At 36.6% G+C, this 25,815-nt stretch overlaps 1 protein-coding gene across 1 annotated transcript in view; it reads right to left on the reverse strand.

Moving 5' to 3' along the window:
- Window positions 1-742: 742 nt before the first annotated feature.
- AEBP2 (AE binding protein 2) overlaps window positions 743-25,815 on the reverse strand; it is a 205,144-nt gene continuing 180,071 nt past the window's right edge. The window contains exon 9 of the mRNA XM_077870853.1: window positions 743-812. Coding sequence (XP_077726979.1) covers window positions 758-812 — 55 coding nt within the window. The 3' untranslated portion in view covers window positions 743-757. The remainder of the gene's footprint in view (window positions 813-25,815) is intronic.

The following is a 25,815-nucleotide window of genomic DNA, read 5'->3' on the forward strand; positions in this document are numbered from 1 at the left end:
CCACTCCTGATTATATACAAAAAGAAATATGCACTGTTCCCCATAAGAACACTTAGAGAATGTTCATAGCAGCAGTGACAGCAGCATTAGGCAAAAACTGGGGGCTTTTCATAAAATAGAATACTACGGAGAACTGAGAATGAACAAAGCACTGTTATATGGAACAACAGGGATAAATCTCACTAACAGAACATTCAGCCAACAGACAGGAAGTACAGCTTCTGTAATCATATTAACATAAATTTCAGAAGCAGACAAAACTATTCTATGGCTTAGAAGTCAGAGTGGTGATTACATTTAGGACAACAGTGATCAGGGGAGTTTATGGGTTTCTGGTAATAGTCTGTTTCTTGTTCTAGGTACAGCTGCCTTCACTTTGTGGAAATTGAGCTATACATTACAATCTGTGCATTTCTCTGTATGTGTGTTATACTTCAATAAAACATTTTTTTAATTCCCATAGAAACATTCATTTCGCTTTGCCCCTAACAAATAAGAGGTATCAAGAACTCCTAGCTCAGGTATGAAGCCAACTAAACCATTGCCCATTCACAAATGAGAGATGTCTCAGGCTTAAATTTTCCTAAGACTAATTTATTCACAAGATTCAGCTGTCCCACTTATGAGTATTTTCCCATTCTGGCTGGTCTTTCTTTGATACCATCCTTTTAAAACTTTTGTTTTCACTCTCTGTAGTATGGCTCTGAAGCTGATGAGACCAGATTTTGTTGGTTCTCAGAAATTCATTTTCCATTACTTAATCACAATGGTGGCCATAACACAATTGCAGAAACGCAATTTGCCATCCAAATCTACCAAGAAAACACAAAAATTAATCATTTAGACACTAGCCCATCTGTATTATTTAAAAATTTTAGCATGGTTTTACTTTGATTCCTGCATTCTCACTTTAAATTCCTGTTGATTTGCATTGTGTAATTTAGTATTTTGGGAAAAAAACAACAAATTTTTATTCCTATTGCAAATTGGAATAATTGTTAGATATTTATCTCTTTATTCTTCATACTCCATTTTCAAGGTCAAAACCAGCATTAACTCAACTTCATATTTTATTAAATGTTATGTTGATGTTTCAAATCCCCTGTGGCCCCAATTCTAATTCTTCTCCCACTTTTGATAGTCTATTCTGTCAGAATCACAGCAACTAAAATTGCCTCAGAAGAAAGGAGAAAGAATTAGAATTTAGTTATTGACTTTTCCAAAGGGCATGGTAATGAATACATAAAACAATCAGGTGGAAAATAATCACTGGTGCAAAATGAGCAATGCAAATGACTTCCTATTTAGAGTTTTTAAGCTTTCTCTATGATTAAACTATAGTAAAGAGCAGTGCCTAGCAATTATAATTTCTAATAACAAATATGGCTTAAGCAACTTATTGCTTTCATTGAGCTCTCCAGACTTAAGTCTCTATTTTTGATAGTTAATACAACTAACCCATAAATATGTACATTTGTCATCTTCTTTAAAACCCATGCAATTCTGAGATTAAATTTTGTTTTACCAAGATTAAAATTTACATATAGAAAACAAAAACTCATTAGCCACAAATTATAATTTCATTCAGAAAAAGAAAAAAAATGGAAAAGAATACTTCTAATATAAAATAATACTAAATACCTGGATTAATTATCTTCCCTACCAAAAAAATTTTACCAATGGAAATACGCATACTTGTAATATATTTAGGGCACAATAAAAGCATTATAAAATCATAGACAAATAAAAAATATAAGGGCATGCCAACAACTGTTTTTATTACTGACAATTGAGTAAAGAAAAAACCCTTGCAAGTCTGACCAGTCCTTTGGAAATGACAGTGACTCTAAAGCAACATTTTCTTCCTCTACATGTAAGTGATTTCCATGGCAACTCTCCATCTGTTTCCCACTATTTTCACAGGCTATTTAAAATTAAGTTTACATATGTCAATGTTCCAAGATAATCTCTGTGTTTGCATAAACCATATGCCTCCTTGACAAAGTTGGTTATGCCAGTAACATTAGAGAAGTGTTTAAATGTCACATCTGTTTTGTAAGGGAAAAAAATGGGGGTAAAATGGGAATGAAGCTGGAATGGGAAGCACTACTTCTACAAATTTAATGGTAATCAATCCTTAAGCCAATGATTATAGAGTTCTCTTTAGTATCTAAATCAGAAAATTACTTACAATCTAGTAAGAAAGAATTCTAAGTAAAATATACCTGAGTTTATCTAATACTTAAAACCTATAGGAAATATACAAATTTCCCAACATAACTTTATATTAAGCAGCCTTCGTTATATGAACTATATATATGTTATTAAGGATTGTGTAAAGGGGCAAGGTATCCCTTTAAAAATATAAAATTGGGGATCCCTGGGTGGCGCAGCGGTTTAGCGCCTGCCTTTGGCCCAGGGCGCGATCCTGGAGACCCGGAATCGAATCCCACGTCGGGCTCCCGGTGCATGGAGCCTGCTTCTCCTTCTGCCTATGTCTCTGCCTCTCTCTCTCTCTCTCTCTCTCTCTCTCTCTCTCTCTCTGTGTGTGTGTGTGACTATCATAAATAAATAAAATAAATAAAAAATAAAAAAATAAAAAATATATATATAAAATTTAGCAGGTGGGAAGTACAAATCAAACAAATTTGGAACTTCTTTTCTCACTACCAAATCTTTCCCACAATGTTACTAGAAGTCTGCTTCAGAAATAATTAGGTCCCTGAGAAGCATCCAGAATGAGGTTTTTTTTTTTTTTAAGTAAACTTTCACCTGAGATTTATTCTTCAATCATATGTAGCAGAAACTTCTGGTCACAAGCTCTTACAGAAAAGAAAAACCAACAGAACTTCTTAACCCTTAATCCCTGAAACTTTGGTCCTAAGAAATGCAGTTATACTAATGGATACATTTCCTACTGAAATTAATTAATTAACTAATTAATAAATAATTTTAAAGAGACATTCTTGAAGATGCAAAATAAGTAGTAGACAATACTAAATGGATGTTTCCTGCTTTGATTTTGAGTAGGCTGATCTGTCTTGCATGTAGAAAGTGTGTACATTCTGTGACCTACAAGAGCTGAGAACAGCTTCTCTGTCACCATCTTTTTCACCACCGTAATTTGCTCTTATGTCTCAAATCTCCACTACTTGCTTTCCTCGGCTTCCATCACTGAAATTCCCTGTGGAAATATTCGTAGATGAGAAAGGCAAGCCATTACATCTGCACTTAATTCATTTTCATTTCCCTAACAAAGAGCATTTCTGAGAAAATGGGACAAGTATATTTTCAAAAGACAGAATGGTAGTGTCTCTACTGGGACTCTATCTAGGAAAAGTAGACTGGAAAGGGCAGCTACAGAGCATGACTCTTAAAAGTTGGGGCAGAGAGACGAATGTTATAAGAATATTAATTATCTGGAGTAAGGATAATTACTCCAGATTATTCCAATTCGCATGGAGAAAAAGACAAATTTAACTTATCCCAAGTTTGTTTAGGGTTAGGTTTGCCCTAATGCAGGTAGATATCAAATCCCTTTGAGAATGTGATATAAAGCTTCAAACTTTCCCCAAATTTGCCCTTAAAACATGGCTATAACCCATGTTGTGGCATATGTCAGGATTCCTTTTTTATGGTGAATAATATCCCATTGTATATATTTGTGTGTGTATCATTTCTACTCATCCATCAATGGACATGTGGGTTGTTTCTACCTCTTGGCTACTGAGAATGCTGAAACCAACATAGAAGGGCAAAAATCTCTTTGAGATCCTGACTTCAATTCTTTTGAATAAATAATCAGAAGTGGGATTGCTGGATCATACAGTAGCTCTATTTCTAATTTTTTCAGAAATCTATACCATTTTCCATAGCAGCAGATGCTATGCTAAGTGAAATAAGCCAGTTACAGAAGGACAAATACTGTATGATTGCACTTATATGAGCTATCCAAAGCAGTCAAACTCCTAGAAACTGAAAGTAGAATGGTAGTTGGCAGGGACTATGAAGAGAAAGAAATGGGTAGCTGCTGTTCAGTGGGGACAGAGCATAAATCATGCAAGATGAAAAAGTTCTAAAGATTTGCTTTACAACACTGTGCTTATAGGTCACAATACTGTACTATACACTTAAAAATTTGTTAAGAATGTACAAAAAATGTTAAGAATGTAGATCTCATGTTACTTTTTAAGACAATAAAAAAAAGTTTGAAAAAAAAAACATAGCTACATTTTCATGGAGTTCAAGTCCTTTCTGACACACCAGGTTGAGTCTCTGATCTAGCAGATCCTCCGACCCAAGGACGTAACCCTGTCCTGCGACGACTCAGGAAGATGGGCTTACCTGACAAGACAAGACCTGTCCAAAAAGTCAAGATAGTGGTGTCAATCCTCCAATGTAGCCAATAGGATTCCATCTATAACAACTTAAAACAACTAGTGCATTTCTTAATAAGAGAAAAAATAAGCCTATTTGTAACCTTGTCAGTTATCAAACCCTATTCTGAGTCCTGCATCATGGGATGAGGAGCTGCTACAATAGCTCTTTGGAATTATTTAAAATGACTGTGACTTCATAAAGAAGTCTTACTTACTGATATGAAAGAGAAGATAAAGAAAGTGCAAGAGAGGGAGAAAGGAAGGGAAAAAGACTTAACTCCCTAGAAGCTATACTATCTATGACTAACAGATCTGTATATAGATACTATATATACACACATTATATATAATACATGTGTAATACAATAGTAACCCGTATTCATTGACTTACAACTATAAACCAGCTAAGTATTTTACATACATTGTTTTTACATCACAGAGCTAATACTAGGAATTAAGCATAATTATTCTAATTTTATAAATTAGATAACTGAAGCTCAATGATATTAAATAACCTTATTAACCTCAACTTAAAACAATCTGAAACTGGGGGACAAATTAGAACAAACCTTTTTATGGGGTTTGGGGGTGTTTCCTATATCACTTTGCACAGAACTGGGAAAAGCATAAATATTTTAAAACTCTAGCTTAGAAGTCATATAAATTCATAAAAAGTCTCTATCTTTGCATTGAAATACATGTTAGGATCATTATTCTTTAAGATGGTCCCATAATGTAAAAGTGCTGTGTATCTATTAGCTTTTTGTTCATCATGGCCAGTCCGATGATCACAACTGAAGTCAATCAAAGTCTGCAAAATAGCACCAGCAGCCACTTCCACCTCAGTGTATGATAATGTACTGACTACACTGCTGGGACTCAGTAAATGTCAAATAACAGCTTTAGAGCAACATTATTAAATCTCTTTTGAAGCTCTTCATTCAGTTATGTGGGAGCACAGTAATTACACTGACAGGCAGCTTAATCTGTCTGTCATATTTCAGAACTGTCTAGAATCCATTAGTATCAACCACAGGACTTCAGAGTATCCTCAATCAAAATATTGCTGGGGAATCCTTGCTCCACTATTTTTGAGCTGTGTAACTAGATTAGCTGTATTTTCTTATTTTCTATATCCTTGATGCTCCAGTACCTATGACCTAAAATGAGAGAGAATGACCATCTCAAGACTAGCCAATTCAAGTGTACCTTTTATATGAAAATCAACTAACCCAGTGTCCATGCTGGGAATTAACCCCTCTATCTGGCTCTAACACTGCAAGGGGTAATATTCCTCTGCCCTAATCATCTCATGACCAAGTACCAGAAAACATGGCAAAGTCCCTATGCCCCAGAGCCCACTGAAATTATTCAAACTACTCAATCCTAAACTTGCTTACCCTGCCTTTCCCATTCCTTCCCACAGACACAATAAAGGCTCTTTGCCATGCTTTCCCCCTGCCCCCAGTGGACCCCTGGTTCTTCCCCCACATGAGGCAATGTGATGTGCTGTGCCTCCTATTTCTTGGAAGCTATGAATAAAAACTTCTTCCTCATGACAATCATTTCCATGTCTGCACTTCTTATCATAGCTGATTAAAACAAATCCCAGGTACATTTTAAAACTGTGACCTTGGAATTTCTAAACCTCCCTATAACTCAAGCTCCTTTAAAAATTTTTTTTTATTTATTCATTCATAAGAGACATAGAGGAGAGGCAGAGACATAGGCAGAGGGGGAAGCAGACTCCCTGCAGGGAGCCTGATGCAGGACTCAATCCCAGGATACTGGGATCACACCCTGAGCCGAAGGCAGATGCTCAACCACTTTGCCACCCAGGTGCCCTTCAAGCTACTTATATACAATGAAATACATTACCTACCTCAAAAAATTGTTATGAAATTTAAGTAATTAATACACAGAGAACATTAAGACCAGTACTCCATATACAGAGTACATTAAATAGCTGTTAGCTATTATTATTGTGATTAATGCTAAGTCAAGAGTAATTGATTCTAAAATTAGCATTCTAAACCAGCATACTTTGCCAACTCTGTATTACTTTCAGTTTTGACATTCAGGGATTTAGCATACATGGATTTAACTGTATGTGAAAAATACTGATGCTTCATTACAACTTAGTAATGTCTAATTTTGCAAAGGTAAGAATTAAATTAAATGCAAAGTGAATATGATTTTAGTGACTGGCCATAGAAAATGGCCCAAAATCCACAGATCAACATGGCCTCCTATAGTCTGCTCTCTGGAATTATTCTTGTTAAGTCAAAAAACTTTGATTCTCTGTGGAAAATGCCCTCCCATTTGCCCTGCCTCCCTCCTCAGAAAAACAAAGTCGGCTGATGATGTAAAAGAAGATAAAGTAAATGATTCAAGAAAGAGAGAGAGAGAGAGTTGAAAGCCAGAGAATGTAAGTTTTGAATAAAGGGTGAAATGAGTTCAACAACAGCCAGGATAGATGATATAAAGTTCCCCATATGCCCTTTCCATAAACAAGAAAAAAGCAATCCGTTAGACTGCTTCAAGGAGTTTTCCAACCAAGAGCAAAATGATTGATGTATATGAGAAGTCGAACTGTACTAAAATAAGAGGTCAACTTATAAAATGAAGAGATGCATTTAAAAAAAAAAAAAGATGACCTTTGAAATAAACATGATTAGAAAAAAACCCAGAAGCCTCTAAAGAAAAAAAAAAGAGTTCCAGTGTAGCAATAGAAAACAAGGGCAATAGACTGAACTTTGCTATGAATAAAGGTGTATTCAAAGTGTTAACAAAGGGGCAGCCCAGGTGACTCAATGGTTTAGTGCTGCCTTCCACCCAGGTTGTGATCCTGGAGACCCAGGATAGAGTCCCTCATCGGGGTCCCTGCATGGAGTCTGCTTCTCTCTCTGCCTCTCTCTCTCTCTCACTCTGTGTCTCTCATAAATAAATAAATAAAATCTTTTTAAAAAACGTGTTAACAAAGCATTTTCCCCCAAAATATTAGGTAAAGTAAGATACAGCTTTAACTGAACATGTTGCTATGGAAGAATTTTCTCCAGTGCCAAAGAACACATTGGGTTATATATTGCCACAAATATTCACTGCAGACAAAAAAAAATCACAATCATGAAAAGAGAATGATAGTGGATTTCCAGATCCACATGTAAGGAGGTTGTAAACTGTCACTGTGTTCTAACAACAAGGAAAAAGCTGAACAGGCTAAAAAATCAACAACTCTTTTTGGATCCATTAAAGAGGGGAAGACTTAGGGTAACCCTGTGTTCTAATGCTGGAGAGATAGCCAAATACAGGGAGTCACATCTTCAAGAGCAGAGACTCACTAGCAGAAACCAGTGTGGGATCCAGTGGGGGGTAGGTAAACCTGAACTGCAATTGATGAATTCTCAGGATCCCAGTGTCCACAAGTCTAAGTTAAAAATTTCAGGGGAAGTCAGTCACAGAGTGACCCCCACAACACTTCAAATTTAACCTCAGGAGTATGCCTGGGTGGCTCAGTGGTTGAGCATCTGCCTTTGGCTCAGGTTGTGATCTTGAAGTCCCAGGATCGAGTCCCACATAGGGCTCCCAGCAGGGAGCCTGCATCTCCCTCTGCTTGTGTCTCTGCCTCTCTCTGTGTGTCTCTAATGAAATAAATAAAACCTTTTTAAAAATTTACTTCAGGATCTTGACCACATTCCCACAATAAATATGTGAGAAGAATCTCTTACTTCTGGCAGAGGGAGGGGAAAAAGAACCATTCTTAAGTACACAAAAGCCTGCCCTCAGGAGAAACTAGTTACCTACAGCCTAACCTCCTGAAATATTATGAGAACAGAACTGACCGGGAAGAAGGAAATATCTCAATTCTAAGTGATTCTAATTTCCACATCAGAGAAGGAAAATACCCAACTCCAGCCTATTCTAACCATTTTGCTCCACCAAGGGAGGGGAAAAGACTGAGAAACACTTGTTAAGTTCACAGTCTAGAGGCAAAGGTGCACTAAAAGATTGAGACGCCCTCCTCCCAAAGGTTACAGCCACTAAAGGACTATTTACAATAGTTCCTTTTAAATGGTACCTCACATTCAGCTCTCAAGAAAAAATTACAAGACATACCAAAAGGCAAAAACACATAATTTGAAGAGACAGAGCAAATGTCATAACCAGATATGGCAGAAATGTTGGAATTACCAGACTGAGAACTTAAAACATCCATGATTAATATGCTCAATATTCTAATGTATAGACGATATGCAAGAACAGACAGGCAATATAAGAGATGGAAATCCTAAGAAAGAACTTAAAAGAAATGCTAGAGATTAAAAAAATATTGTAAAAGAAATAAAGAATAACTTTGATGGGCTTATTAGGTAATTGGACACAGCTTAGTAAAAAAATCTCTGAGCTAGAGGATTTAAAAAAAACTTTTATTTTTGTCTTACTCTTAACTGGTCTAACATAACAGTTTGTTCAAAATAATAGTAATAATGTGTTCAATCACAAAAAAACTCGGACGCCTGGACAACTCATTCAGTTAAGCATCCAACTCTTGGTTTCAGTTCATGTCATGATCTCAAAGGTAATGAGATGGAGCCCCAAATGGGGCCCCAAGCTCAGTGGGGAGTCTACTTAAAGATTCTCCCATTCTGCCCCACCCCCCCACACACACTCTCTTTATCTTTAAAATAAATAAATCTTTTTAAAAACAAAATCACACACACACACACACACACACACACACAGAAAGAGTGGAAGACAAATAAGAACAACAAATAGAAAACAGTAACAAAAATGGTAGATATTAATCCAATATATCAATATTTACTTTGAATTTCAATGGTCTAAATGCACCAATCAAAAAACTAAGATTATAAGAATGGATCAAAAAATATGATCTAACTGGAATGCACAGCTGGCTCAGTAAGTAGAGCATGCAATTCAGTCTCAGAATCATGAGTTTAAGTCCCATGTTGGTACTAGAGTTTACTTTGAAAAATAAAAATTAAATTAAATTTTAAAAAATATATGATCCAACTATATGTTGTCTATAAGAAGCTCATTTGAAATATAAGGATATATATAAATTAAAAATCAGTTGATGGAGAAAAATATACCACGTTAAACTAATCAAAAGAAAGCAGGAGTAGCTATGTCAATTTCAGACAGAACAGACTTGAAAGTGAGGAAAGTTATCAGAGATAAATAAGGGCATTACTTAATGATAAATGGGTCAATTCTCCAAGAAGATTTAACAATTCTTAATGTATATGCATCTGACAACAGAGCATCAAACTTTGTGAGGCAAAAAGTGATAGAAAAGAATGGACAATTACATGAATCCACTATGGTAGTTGGAGACTTAAACACTCCTCTCTTAGAAATGGAAAGAACCAACAGGTAGAAAATAAGTAAGGACATAGTTGAATTCAACAACACCATGGATCAAGTGAATATAACTGATATCTACAGAATATTTCATTTAATAACATCATAAGACACATTTTTCTCAAGTTGACGAGGGACAGAAATTATATAATGTCTGCTCTTCGATTTCAGCAAAATTGAAGTAGGAATCCCTACTAACAGATAGAGCTGTAAAATGTCAAAGTACGTGGAGACTGTACAATACACTTCTAAATAACACAGGGTCAAAACTCAAGAGAAATCTTTAAATATTTTGAACTAAATGAAAAATGAAAACACAACTTAGCAAAATTTGTGAGACGCAGAAAAAGCAGTGTTTAGAGGGAAATGTATAGCATTGAATGCATACATTAGAAAAGAAGATCTAAAATCAATCATCTCAGTTTCCACCTAAGAAACTAGAAAGAGGGATCCCTGGGTGGCGCAGCAGTTTGGCGCCTGCCTTTGGCCCAGGGCGCGATCCTGGAGACCCGGGATCGAGTCCCACGTCGGGCTCCCGGTGCATGGAGCCTGCTTCTCCCTCTGCCTGTGTCTCTGCCTCTCTCTCTCTCTCTTTGTGACTATCATAAATTAAAATAAAAAAAAAAAAGAACTGCTTAAAAAAAAAAAGAAAGAAACTAGAAAGAAAAGAGCTAATTAATCTAAAATAAGCACAAGGAAAAAATAAAAAGAGCAGAAATCAATGAAATTGAAAACAGACCAATAATAACACCACCAAAAGCTGGTTCTTTGAAAACATAAATAAAATTGACAAGCCTCTAGCCAGGCTAACTCAAGGGATTGAGAGAGGAGACACAAAGTACTAATATCAGAGATTAAAAAGGGGATATCCCCTACAGACCCCTTAAAATTAAGAAGATAAAAAGAAATAGTATGAAGAACTGTGCACATATATTTGATAACCTAGATGAAAGTAACAATCTACAAAATTCACACACACAAAAATCTGGAAGGCTTATATCTATTAAAGAAATTGAATCAATAATTAATAACCTTCTAAAACAGAAAGCACCAAGCTCAGGTTGTTTCTTTGATTAATTCTATCAAGCATTTAAGGTACAAATTACATCAATTCTCTATAACTCTTTCAGATGGAAACAGAGGGAATACTTCAGAATTCATTTGATGAGGCTAGCATTACCAGAAAAGCCATCACAAGAAAACTAAAGACCAATATTTCTCATGAACAAAGCTCTAAATTTCCTTTCTAGAACACTAACATATCAAATCCATTTTAAAAAGACCTGTGCACCATGACCAAGTGGGATTCTTCCAGGAATGGTCCAACATTTAAAAATCAATTAATGTAAATAATCCATTGCATCAACAAGCTAAAAAGGAAAAATCACATGAACATATCAATAGATGCAGAAAAAGTATCTGACAACAACCAACATACATTCACGATAAAAACTCAGCAAATCAGGAACAGAGATTAATTTCCTCAATTTGATAAAGAATATCTACAAAAAACCTATAGCCAGTATCATACTTAATGATGAGAAACTCAAAGCTTTCCCACTAAAATCACAAGGCAAGATGTCCACTCTGTATGCCTTTTCAACATCATACTATAAGTTCTTATAATGCAGTAACATAAGAAAAGGAAGTAAAAGTATACAGACTGGGAAAGAAGACATAAAATTGTTTTTGTTCACAGGTGATATGATCTATGTAGAAAATCTAAAAGAGTCAAAAATAACTTTTAAAAAAACCCTCTGGGAACTATTAAGCAATTTTAGCAAGGCTGCAGGTTACAAGACTAATACGTGAAAGTCAGCTGCTTTCCTATGCACCAACAAGGAACAAGTAGAATTTGAAATTAAAAACAATATCATTCACATTAGCACCAACAAAAAGAAATACTTAGTGGTGCCTAGATGTCTCAGTCAGTTAAGCATCCAAATCTTGATTTCAGCTCAGGTCATGATCTCAGGGTCATGGGATCAAGCACCAAGTCAAGTTTCATGCTCAGCAGAGAGTTTACTTCTCTCCTTCTCTCTGCCCTCCCTCTTCACTCTCTCTCTCTCTCTTCCTCCCTCTCTCTCAAATAAATAAATGAATCTTTAAAAAAAAAAAAAAAAGCCTTAGCAGCACCTGGGTAGTGCATTTAGTTAAGTCTCTGACTTTTGGTTTCGGCTCAGGTCATGATTTTAGGGTCCCTGAAATCACTGCCTGCTTAGGGAGGGTCTGCTTGTCTCCCTCTCTCTCTGCCCTTCCCCCATCACACTCTCAAATAAATAAATCTTTTTTAAAAAAAATCTCAGAAAACATGTACAAGATCTATATGAGAAGAACTACAAAATTCTGATAAATAAAATCAAAGAAAACTAATAAATAGAGATTCCATATTCATGGCTAGAAAAGTTCAATATTATCAAGCTGTCATTTCTTCCCAACTTCAGTTATAGGTCCAGTGCAACCCCAATCAAAATATCTGCAAATTATTTTATAGATAATGACAAATTAATTACAAAGTTTATATAGAGAGGCAAAAGACTCAGACCAGGTAACACAATACTGAAGAAGAACAAGGTTGGAGAATGAGGCTACCTGATTATAAGACCTGAAATAAAGTTACAGTAATCATGACTGTATCGTATTGATAAAAGAAAAGACAAATGCGTTAATGGAACAGAATTGAGGACCCAGAAAAAGATCTTCACAGAGTCAATTGATCTTCGACAGAGGAGTAAAGCCTGCAGAGTAGAGAAAAGACAGTCTCTTCAACAAATGGTACTAGACATATAAAAAAGGTCAATCTATACACAGACCTTATACCTTTCACAAAAATTAACTCAAAATGGACCATATACCTAAGCGTAACATGCAAAACTATCAAATTTCTGGAAGATGATATAGCAGAAAAGTTAGATGACCTTGGATACAGTGATGTCCTCTTTGATATAATACCAAACATACAAAACCAAAGATGTCTTTTAGACACAATGCCAATTCTAATAAACTGAACTTCATTAAAATTAAAACTTTTGTTCTGTGAAAGACACTGTCCAGAGAATAAAAAGACAAGCCACAGACTAGGAGAAAATATTTGTGAAACGTACATCTGATAAGGAATTCTTATCCAGTGAAATATATAAAGAACTCTTAAAATTCAACAATTAAAAAAAACAATTAAAAATGGGCTAAAGACCTTATAAATATCTCAACAAAGAAAATATAAGGATAACGAGTAGGCACATGAAAAGAATGCTCCACATCATGTATCATCAGGAAATGTAAACTAAAATATCAATGAGACACCACTAAACACCTATTAAAATGACCAAAATCCCAAATATTGACAATACCAAATACCATATGCTGACAAAGATGTAGAGCAGCAAAAATTCTCATCCATTGCTACTGGGAATATAAAACCGTACACTCACTTTGGAAGATAGTTTGGCAGTTTCTTACAAAACTAAACATACTCTTACCATATGAATGGCAATCACATGCTTGTTATTTACCTGAAGGAATTGAAAACACATGTCCACACAAAAACCTGGACACATGTTAAAGCAGCTTGATTCATAACTGCCAAAACTTGGAAGCAATCAAGATGTCTCTCAGTAGGTAAGTGAATATATAACCTGTGGTATATCAAGCAATGGAAAATTACTCAGCATTAAAATAAAACAAGCTATCAAGCCATGAAAGAACATAGAAGAAACTTAAATGTCTTTGTTACTAAGGGAAAAGGCTACATATGGTAAGATTCCAACTATATGACATTCTGGAAAGGGCAAAACTATGGAGACAATTAAAAAATCCCTGCCAGAGGTGGCACAGAGGCATATAGAGCAGAGAGTTCTAGGGCAGTGAAAATACTCTGTATGATATTACAATGATGGATACATGTCATTCGGTACATGTTTGTGCAAAGATACAACACCAGGAATGAACCCTGAGGGAAACTATGGGCTCTGGGGTGATTTTGATGTGTCAATGTAGGTTCAGTTTTTGCAAAAAATGTGCCATCCCAGTGAGCAGTATCGATAATGGAGGAAGCTATGCATGTGTAAGGGCATGGAGTGAATGGGGAAATCTCTGTATCTTCCTCTCAGTTTTGTTGTAAACCTAAAAAAAAAAAAACAACAACAACAAAAAAAAAACACTCCTTTCTTTAAAAAAAAAAAAAGAGGACAATATTTTTAGATATAAAGCCAATGTACTTTCACACCAATAATATCTAGTTTCCAGTTTTCCCAAGGCCCCCCTCATATTAAATCAATGGTATTATTAAAAGGAGTCAACTTTAAGTTTCAGATAATATTTAGATACAACTAAGATAATCTGCTTTGACAAATTTTTATTATTTTTTTATTTTTTTGACAAATTTTTAAATCCTAAAATCTTTCTTATCCTGTTAACACAGTCTTAAGTCCTGAATACAGAATTTTACTATAAGACATAAGGTGGAAAGAATGTAGGTTATGACATAAAAACAGATTTCTTATGCTCAGACCAGAAAATAAAATTTCAAGTAGCCAGTGAAAGGTAAAAAATTTAGAAGCTTAAAGACTAAGGCAACATGTTGCTGGGACCAAAAGAAAGAAATCAGTGTCCATATACCACCCTCCTGGGTAAACTTGATAGGAATACTAGGGGAAAAAATAGTGGAAGAAAAATGCAAGAACATCCCAACTGACACTCCTGTGCCCCTCATGTCCCATTAATTAAATGAACCAAAGATACTATTTCTGGTTGCCCACAATCTGTTGTGCATGGCATACAAGGGATCAAGAACTTGCATATGCATCCATGGGAAGCATGCAAATTCTGGGATGAACAATAAATCTATTAAAGGGAAAATTTACTTTTTTGAAAGTATAATAATGACTCTCCCACAAATATAAACACTCAAATGAGGCTGTGTCTAATTCATCAACTAATGAGAAAACCAGTAAGACGGTATGACTGCTTCAAAGGAGAATTCAAATATTTTTTAAAGATTTTATTTATTTTTTATTTGAGAGAGAGATTGAGCAAGATAGAGAGAAAGTGAGTATGCACATGAGCAGGGGCTGAGGGAGAGGGAGAAGTAGACTCTCCTACTGAACAGGGAGCCTGACACATGGCTCAATCCCAGGACCTGAAGGAGTTGATAACACATGTCCACACAAAAACCTGACCTGAGCTGAAGGCAGATACTTAATAGACTGAGCCACCCAGGTGCCCCTAAGAGAATTTTTCAAATTTTATATGTGTATTTAACACACATATACAAACACACACATATATTATAGCAACAAGGTCATATACCCATACTGTGGACTTTAGTTAATGTGGCACCGTGTATTTTGATAGCTTTATAAATTACTTTAATCTGCTACTTATGCCAGCACTAGAGATCCATGAAGGTCACTGACATTGTGTTTTAATTTATTGAGTTCTGTAAGGGAAATTATATTATCTAGTAGTATTTCTGAACTTGAAATTTACAGAAGGGTTTGGGATATCTCTTTTTGAAAGGTTAGAAAACAATCTCCATATACGTGGTGACACTCTTTCCCGCCAGGGGATAAAGCCATCATAGGCATCAGACCAGGGCTGTCAAATAGCAAATTGGAGCAATAAAACAATTACTTAAACTGCAAGTAAAAATTTCACATCAATTTAAAATTATCCTCATCTTCCTGTTAAGTTTCTGTTTTTCAAAGTTCCAAGAAAATGGGGCACCTGGGTGGCTCAGTCATTGAGCATCTGCTTTCAGCTCAAGTAGTGATTCCAGGATCCAGGGATCAAGTCCCATATCAGGCTCCCCACAGGAAGCCTGCTTCTCCCTCTACCTAAGTCTCTGCCTCTCTCTGTGTGTCTCTCATGAATAAATAAATAAAATGTTTTTTTAAATGTTCCAAGAAACTATTTTGATGAGCAATTCCTGAAAGAAATTATTTTTCAACACATCTAGAAGCTAATATTGTGTGCATTAAAGGAAATGCCCAGAGAAAAAAGATGGACAGAATGAGCCCAAGCCAAGTGAAAACCAGTAATGCCAAATTCTGTCTCTCACTGCAAAAAGCTCCTCTTAGTTTCATGCCATCCAAACCATGACTTAGCATTTTGAAACAAGTGTGCGTGGTCAGTTCCAGGACAGAAAAAGAGAACTACTGAATAGATAGCAGACAATAAGATTAAAGCATTCTCAAGTCACTTTTTGCCTCATTTAGTTATTTATTCATTCATTTAACAAATACTTAGCGATGATGTACCTGATAGAAGAACAGTGTATTGTATATTTGTGTTGGTTCCAAACTTCAGGAGTTCCCTAGGAGAAATCTGAAATTGGTCCCTGGACAGGACAGGTAAGGAGAGATTAAACAAAGAGGCAGGCCACTCCAGATTGGCAGGTGGCAGATGCAATAAGCAAGGAACTTACACAGCTTGTCTTGGGCGGCTACATCTCCCCACCATAATCTTGAGAGTTTATGAACAGAGGCCTTAGCTGGGTTCAGTCACGTATACCATCTAGGGGTCTCAAGGACCCCTTACTCTCTCAAGGTCATGTCCTTCAAAAGGCTCCTGCTGTGAGCACAGTGGGCAGAAGATACATTCCCAGGGCAGATGAGGGTCTAAGGAGACGCTGACTGCCTGGGTCCAGCTTTTGGGTCAACTAACAGTCATGTCCTCTTAACGACGCCCTCCAACAAGTTGGCATGTAACAAGACTGAAAAAGATAGTCCAAATTCTCAGGGTTACTTAAGGTTCCATGAGGCTAAAAACTAAGTGGTAAGTATGAGGCTTTTCCTAAATGATTTGGGTGGGGAAAGTTTTTCTGGAAAACAATACTAAACTGGCATCTGAGGAATAAAGTTTTCACCCTAGTGATTGCTAGGAAAAAAACCCACGAACTTTGACTTGAATAAAGGTATATGCAGGCAAAAATGTCTGGTGTAGAAACAGTACTATGCTAACCTCAACAAGAAAAAAATAAAAAACAAAACACAAAAACTGCATTTCCAAATTTAGTCAGCTAGGGACATTGAGTCAGGTCACTTAAAACAGGCACAAAGTTTCATCATTCCAAGGAGTTGAGTATTGTGCCTCTTATCTACTAATCTAAAATTAAATTTCCCATTTAGCTTTGACATAAAGACTATTTATAGACATTTTTAAAAAGAAGAAGAAGAAAACTAAAAAGCTTAAACCCTGGGCGTAGTTCCTAAACCAAAAGCAATAAGAAGAAAGCGACATCTAATGGTTCAAAACATCTCCAGTTGCTCTTCAAAACTCAAGGGAATAGAAAAGACAGATTTTGACACAAACCATCAGACAAAGACAGCCTCAAAAGTCATCCTAAAAAGTCAAAAATGTCATCCAACCATCTGGGAAACGAACTCAATGCATTCAATCTCATGTCGTGCTGAGCTGTGGAAAGTTTAACCAAAAAGAATTCCAAAGATTAACCATAAACAGCTTAAATGCTTTTAGACTTCTTGTAGGATTTTTTCTCTTGTGAGAAAATAATAACACTTGTGTAGTGCAAACATGTACCAGATCCTCTCCTAAGTGCCTCATGTATATTAAGTCATTTAAAGATTGTTTTTACACAATCCACTTTTATGCAAATGAATAAACTGTAAGTTCTGCTAGAACCATTAAGGTCAAAGTAGGAATAAATTAATGTTGTGCAAAGACAAAAGTATTAAATGGACTTAATTACTTCTTAGAACAGAACCACAAAGGAACTTAAGACGTCAAAGTTTATATTTCGGTCCTCAGGAGTTGTTGAAAAATCCATCCCATGAGAGGAAATGCAGCACTTTTACTTATTTTTACTTATTCCTTAATTTTTTCTGTCCTGTTCTTTGCTTTTTTTTTTCTTTTATTTATTTTTTTAATCAGAGTTCAATTTGCCAACATATAGCATATCATCCAATGCTCATCCTGTCAAGTGCCCCCCTCAGTGCCCGTCACCCAGTCACCCCAACCCCCCCGCCCACCTCCCATTCCACTACCCCTTGTTCGTTTCTCAGAGTTAGGAGTCTCTCATGTTCAGTCATCCTCACTGATATTTTCACTCATTTTCTCTCCTTTCCCCTTTATTCCCTTTTACTATTTTTTAATATTCTCCAAATGAATGAGACCATACAATGTTTGTCTTTCTCTGATTGACTTATTTCACTCAGCATAATACCCTCCAATTCTTTGCTTTATCTTGCTCATCTGTGGAAAGTATTTTTTCCCTAGCTTCTTTCTTCCATTACTGAATTTTGCCAGTACTTATGGGCTTATAAAGGTATAATCCCAAATAGTTTATCTTTCTAAACATCATTCCTCCAATTCGAGAAAGAGTCACCAAGTTAATGGTATACCTGGCTTAAGCCTGGTAGGTCAAAAAGCCAGGCCAACACCAAGAAAAGATACATGAATCACAATATATGTTTCTTCTTTAGAAAAATGTCTTCATACAAAAAACGAGATTTTAAGTATTGCTCTGTGTTGCCTACTGAGGGAAGATTTTTTAAAATGTGTTAATCACCGTAACTAGGTAAATATCAATACTAAACAATAAATATAAACTCCTGCCAAATCCAAATGTCCTTTTATTTCTCACGGAATGGTAGAAATCGTGTTTGTTTTCACCTACAGTTTTATCAGTCATGTGGTCTCTTGCCTACACATAAATTCAGCCTGAGAGACAGCCTCAGGATGTGACCTCATTACAGGACATTTTTGGCAATTAGCCATTCCTTTGTAACTAACAAAAAAGATACTAATTTATCTCTTAAGGATCCATAATTTGTTCTGAAGCATCTCTTGTTACATAGACCATCTTCAGACTTGAAGACTGGATAGGTAGAAGTGCTGTTGACTGGTCTCCTGGTTTGGGAATGCATCTTTGCTATATGTGGAAGCTTTTTGTCTCTTTTGTGGTGGTCAGAACGGAGAAGCATTATATGACTTTATCAAAATGCATTTTTTTATTATGTTCTTTCTAATCAAGATAAGTTTCTTTTAGGAACCAAAATTCTGCATGCCCAAGTGTCTTTCCTTAAAAACTCAATATTTTATGAATGAGATACTTTGCACAGAATACATGAAGATTATCCACTAACCAACCTGGTAACCTCCAGCTCCTTCCAAATCTCTTAAGGGGGTTGGTGATTTTGTAGTCCTCAGAACAAGAGAAGCACACATTTTAGACATATAGTCCAGAAAAAAATTGATGATCAGGTTCCCCTGATGAATAAATAAAGCTCTGAACCATATTACTTTTTATTGGCTTGTGACTTTCAAGAGCATGAGCAGTGATACTTTTCCATTATTTCTCTCAACGAGGAAGAATTGGGGGGAAATAATCTAGCTTTTCTAAGTAAGCTCTACACCCAGTGTGGGACTTGAATGCATGACCCCAAGATCAAGAGTTTAATGTTCCACTGACTGAGCCAGCCCGGTGCCCTTATAGCTTTTCTTACTACACCAATTAAGAAGAAATGTCTCAGTGAAGCTTCTGGAAAAAATGACATGTTCCAGCAAAAAATTTAATGATGAACCCCACAAAATTTTCCTTCCCGAGGGTCCCCAAACTTCTTCACAATTCCAGACCCTGTGATATACATGCCTCAATTTCTTCCCAAATGTCCTTTTCGACCTTCCTCAGGAAGCTCCATCTCTCAGCCTTCACTCCTAGCATTGTTCCAGTATCTAAAAGACTGCTTGCTTGCATTTACTTGCATATATTAACTCCTCAATAAATGGTTTTTGACTGTTTCTTGAGCTAATTATAAGCATCGCTGTAAGTTCCTTCCCAAATCCTTTCACAGTCTCTGGAGACAGCCAGCCTGTAAATGCGGTCATTTCAAGTTCACAGTGATATTTCTGGAGGCATGGAGGAAAGCAATACCGTTTCAGCAAACTAACAACTGAGTCAGGTCTTGCGTCAGGGAAAAGGGAAATCAGAGTGACTAAGACAATTCCCCTAAGACAAGATATAGTAGGGTCTAAAGAGGATTAAACAATTTAGTGGCTTAACCAATACAAATTTATTACCTTGCAGTTCTGGAGGTCAGAAGTTCAAATGGCATCTTGCTGGACTAAAATCAAGGCATTGGCAGGGCTTCATCCTTTTGAAGAAGAATCCATTTCTTTGACTTTTCTAATTTCTAGGAGCCACCAACATTCCTTGGCTTATGGCCCCTTTCTTCCACCTTCAAAACTATCAAGGGATGGTTCAGTGGTTTAGCACCTGCCTTCGGCCCACGGTATGATCCTGGAGCCCTGGGATCGAGTCCCACATCCGGCTCCTTGCATGGAGCCTGCTTCTCCCTCTGCCTGTGTCTCTGCCTCTCTCCCTGTGTCTCTCATGAATACATAAATAAAATCTTAAAAAAATTATCAAGATTAAATTGAGTCTTTCTCACATCAAATCATTCTGATCTCTTTTTCTGTCTCCCTCTTGCATTCTAAATGATCATTTTGATTACAAAGTGCTCACCTGGATAATCCTGGGCAACCTCCTTATTTTAAGATCCTTTAGCTGATTAGCATTCTTAATTCTAACTGCATTAATTCCCATTTGACTTATAAAGTAGCATATTCAAAATTTCTGGGATGAAGACATGGACATCAGGATGAGCACTGGGTGTTATGCTATATGTTGGCAAACTGAGCTTCAGTAAAAAATAGATAGATAGATGATAGATAGATAGATAGATAGATAGATAGATAGATAGATAGATAAAAGAAGACATGGACATCTTTGAAGAGCCCATTATTTTACCTACTACACAAAACTATAAGAAAACCTGTCCTTTGTTACAGGAAATAAAAATCTCTGTCTTCCAAGGCTGTTAGCTATACAAGCATCCTTGAAAAGACAGCCCAGAACAAAGGGCAGTCAGAGCTTTCCTTCACAAGACATGCAGAAATCTGAGTCTTGGAGGACACGAGAAAGTATCCTCCAAGACTCGTCATCACTTGATACCCTCATATATTTGCATAGGAAACTGAGTAAAGATTTCTAATTATTTTAAATTATATATTTTCTCTAATACAGCTTTACTTATGCAAAAACAAAAGCCTCTGATGACCAGTCAAGTTACTGCTTTTGGGTTTTTTTGTTTTGTTTTGTTTTTATGACACTGACAGAATCTGGATCACAAGACTATATTTGTTTATATGGGTTAAAATGGATAGATAATTCCATATAGAAATTAAATCCGTTCCTAGAAATTATAACTAGATCTTTCTAGCATAATTTTCCTAGTTTAGTCAAAGACTAAATATATAATCAAACTTCATCAACTTGAAGAGATCAATGAATACTTAGAGGAAAGAAAGCAGTTTAAATAACCCGATAAATTTGGTTTGGGTGGCTAGCTTTGTGGGGAGGATTTTTGATATTTCATTACAGTGCTAAAGAATTTTCTATGTTAGGAAGTTCTTCATACTTAACCTTAAATCTTGCTATTTGCAGCTTTAACTCATCTCCTCTTAATCTGTCCTCTGGGATCTCTCTGTCACATGATCCTTTGTGCCTTCCAGAAGGAACAAAAATAAAAGACTCTCATGACACTCCTCCCTGATAAATTATACTAAAAGAAATTTGCCCTGTTCCTACAAATAAATCCATAAGGAAGACTCCTTGGTAAATTTTAGTTTTCTAGTGAAAATAAGTTCTGTCTACGCAAAATTTTTCTCACTGAAGTGAAATGAAAGGTGCTGATCACCTTTGGAGAAATATTTGCATTTTATATTTTATTTATATAACAAAGTTAAAAGAGAAGTTCCAACTAAAGTACCAAGATAAAAATAAATGAAAAAAGTAGTATGATACACATGCAAAACTTACAAAGGAGTAAGCCAAAAACCTGTTACATGACTCTTAAAATTCTTTATGAACATCACGATTATAAAAGGTCAAACAATGGGGCACCTGGCTGGTTCAGTCAGTAGAATATGCAACTCTTGATCTCAGGATCATGAGTTCAAGCCTCATGTTGAGACTAAAGCTTACTTTAAAAAAAAAAAAAAAAAAAAGCCAGATAGTTAGATAATGGTGAAATTTTATGAAGATTTCTATGGAGGTAGCTGTTGCTCCTCTGAATCCCAATCTTCAGTGTCCCAATGAGTTTGGGGGGAAGGCAGACCCTCACCTCATGTCAAGAGGGAGCTTCAAGAAGACTATTCTTAGAGTAAACAATCCTAGGATTTGGCAGCAGGCCAAAAATAGCTTGAGGCCATGCTAGAATCAGCCTTCATTTTCAGAATTTAAGCAAAGAATATTTCCATATGTGAGCCTAGAGCCACCATATATAGTGTTCTGATTATGTGCTAACAAGAGTACATCACCTATTGGGGGTAGAGGGGTACTGGGAGGAATTCATTTATATGGGAACACAGGAATATTTATTTTCTGGCACAGGGCAGTAGAGGGTCTTGTTCTAACAAAACCAGTATATATGGCCACAGTTTCCCAACAGGTAGAAACAAAGTGCCTTAGGAAACATGCACTTCTTTCTAATAAACACAAAAGCATCATATGAGCAAGCAATGGCACTATGTGGGCTCTATATGTATGTGACTGCGAGGGAGCACCCACACAGGGACTCAATATGGCTGCCTGCAGAGGTTCATGAGACCTCAGTAAACAAAAGCCACAGGTGGACTACCAAACCACAAGAGTCTGAAGAGGGCATGAGCAAGAGCATGTTCAACTGGAACAAGAGAACTACAGATGAGGAACCTCCAACCCTGAGGCAAAATGGATGCCAACAGAACAAAAGAAAGGGTTCATTTTGAATATTGGCAGATCCCTTTCTAGGAGATGTCAATCAAGAACCTCCTTGCCCCTTCCCCAATTTTTCTTCCCTCCTTCCTGTTTCAACTGCCAGGGTCAGTAACATTGGCAACATGGAAAGGGCAAAGAAAGCACGCATATAATGTGCTATCACAGAGCGACTGGGAAGTCCTAGAGGAATGCTAGTCCTCAAACTTTTCTCTCATACCTTCAGACTTCTTATGCTTGACTGATTCCTGCACAATTTCAAAATCAATTTCACACACTGAAATCCTAAGTTATAATGTTCCTTCCATCTCTAAAATTTGGCACGTTTTGACATTATTTTTATGCTTTAATTTTGCTAGCATTTTTTTAAAGATTTTATTTATTTATTCATGAGAGACAGACAGAGATAGAGAGAGGCAGAGACACAGGCAGAGGGAGAAGCAGGCTCCTTGCCGGGAGCTGACGCGAGACTCAATCCTGGGTCTCCAGGATCAGGCCCTGGGCTGAAGGCAGTGCCAAATCACTGAGCCACCTGGGCTGCCCTTTTGCTAGCATTTAGAAAAATCATGAGCTAGGACAACTTAAAATCTGAGAAGGAAATGTGAGAAGTAATTAAACCTCAAAGAACAAAGACCAAAGGGTAAATAGGAATAAAGCAGGATACACAGAAACAGGCAGAAGCAGACAAAGGAGCCAGATTTTCAAGTAGGACAATAAAGTATTTTTTAACTTAATTGAGACCTCATGAGAAAGTCAATGAAAGCAAGATGACTGACAGGTGGACTAAAGTCCCACCTCCAGCATCTATCCAGCACCCCTAAGGTGATCATCACTGTTGTGCCTTTCTGTAATGTGTATAACGAAAGATCAAGCTGTCAAGTGACAAAGCAAGGAAGCTAAGGAAACTGCTGGGATAGGAGACCTGAAAAAGAAAAGAGATCAAGGACACAGACCCAGGATGGACACTGAATCCAAAGATTAGAGTGAAGCGATAGGCCTAAATTAACACAAACCAGGGAAAACAAGCAGAAACCAAAGTTCTGACATATTCGCTAAATCCAAACCAGGTCAGCCACCAACATATTTGAGAGAAACAGGACACTTAAAAAACCAAATAGGAAGCCGTCTTCCAAAGAGGGCACTCTTGCCCTCAAGGCATGTGAAGATTTTCAAATTGGTGCAAGTTCACATTTTTAAAGGAACCTGTTTGCAGATTCCCCTACACTTAGAGGTACTTTTTCTATAACTGATACAATACACTCTTCTCAAAGTCACTTTTTTCCCTATGTGTCGAAGAAAAGTTTACCTCTCACCCATCCCAAACCTTAAAATGTTCCAGAACCAGAGAGAATTCATCAATTCCTTTCATCAAAGCCTCAGAAACAGCTTCACATGCATACTTCTCAACAAGTCTAACTAAAAGATGCACTTCTCATCTATTTTCCCTTCTTAAAAAATCAAATATTTTAATATATCTGTGCCATTCTGAGCAGCTGTAAACCATTAATAATCATAGTGATAATTCAACACCACAGAACTATTTGAACATAATAACCTTAGGGTCACAGGAAAACATGTAATTTTTTACTTCAATTTACATAGTTTTTGTTGCTATTGCCATTAAATTTACTAAGGTGAACCTATCAGTGAGAGTTCTCAAGAGAAACAGGACCAATAGGAGACAGAAGAACTGGCTAGTGATTGTGGAGGCTGGCCAGTTTGAAACCTGTTCAGGGATCATATAGGCATGAAAACAGGCTCTTGGGCAATTACATGTAGCTGTTTATAAATTAAGGACTCAGATTATACTAGACATACATATTAGCTTTGTGAACTTGGACAATTACTTAAATGGGGTTCCTTGGCCTGGGGGTTGTTGTTTTTATATGTCATATTAAGCACTTACTTCATCCAATTTAGGACAAGATTAACTGAGATAACATTTGCAAACCACTTAGGATCATTTCTGACACACAGTAAATCTTCAACAAATGCTATTATTATTAAGCAACAGGTATCATTTGCAGATCGTAACCCACCAATGCAGGAGGAACTCTCAAAATCTGCCAGACTCCTCTCTCTCTCTAATCCTCCTTTCAGATCAATCCCCAGGGTTCTATACGTAGGCAAGAAAACACTGATCCTTAATCCCAACCTCAGTTCATAATGGACAGCATCTCCAATTATTCTCTAGAAAGTGTCCTAGCACTGGATCCCCCACATTGCTTAAGCGTACATTAGACATTAGCTCTCTCTTTTCTACTGAGCATGCATCCCAGACAAGCCTCTTCCTAATGGTAGCTCTGGTTCCTTAAGGGATCTCTAATAAGCCTGGATCTCAGAGTTCCTTTGCTGATCTACTCAATTATGAGATAGCTTTCACAGTTTAAAAACAATTTTTTTCCAGACCAAAGGATTTTGTTTGTGTAGAGGAGCTATTAATGCTTTCAGGTAGCATGGGGTAAAAAATCACTCTGCTTTGACTATAATCTTTGCAGACTGGGTATGCCCACTTTCCTGATTCCTTTGGAGGGGTTTCCTGGTCTTCCTCCTTTTATTAAGATTTTATTTATTTATTCATGAAAGACACATACACAGAAAGAGGGAGAGAGAGAGGCAGAGACATAGGCAGAGAGAGAAGCAGGCTCCCTGCAAGGAGCCCCATGTGAGATTCGATCCTGAGACTCCAGGGTCATGCCCTGAGCCGAAGGCAGACGCTCAACTACTGAGCCACTCAGACATCCCTCCTGAACTTCTTCATATGCACTGTTCTCTTCTAAACCCTTCTGCTTCTTAGCCAAAATGCAGTTCTCTGAATTTCCTAAGGCTGCTTCTCCCCCACAGGCTAAATTATCTCTCCTAAGCCTTCTATCTGTAAAAGTCAGAAATTATTGAACTATCCAAGTGTTTTCCACAATTTTGCCTATTCATCCGAATGGTCACTTTTAATCATTTTAATTTATTTCTCCAAATTTAAGCCTTTGCATTTTGTCAAGTTGAGTCCAGGAAATAGGCCTCTTCAAAGAGGGAAAACACAAAATATCATATTACTCTTTCAACACAATTTTGATTTGATCAAAGATTTCCTTCAATTTCGTCTTCACAAAGCATGGATTTTCCAGCTGAACCTTGCTCGTTCCCCATTTAAATTAAAAAATCATTAAAAAAAAACATTTCAGTAATAATGGACTTTGAAGACACTTCAGAGAAAGAGAACAAAGAAGAAAAAAATACCACATTTCCATCACCCAAAGACAACCACTGTCAACATTTCTG

Source organism: Canis aureus, chromosome 25, assembly GCF_053574225.1.
Source record: "Canis aureus isolate CA01 chromosome 25, VMU_Caureus_v.1.0, whole genome shotgun sequence".
Classification (NCBI taxonomy): Eukaryota; Metazoa; Chordata; class Mammalia; order Carnivora; family Canidae; genus Canis; species Canis aureus.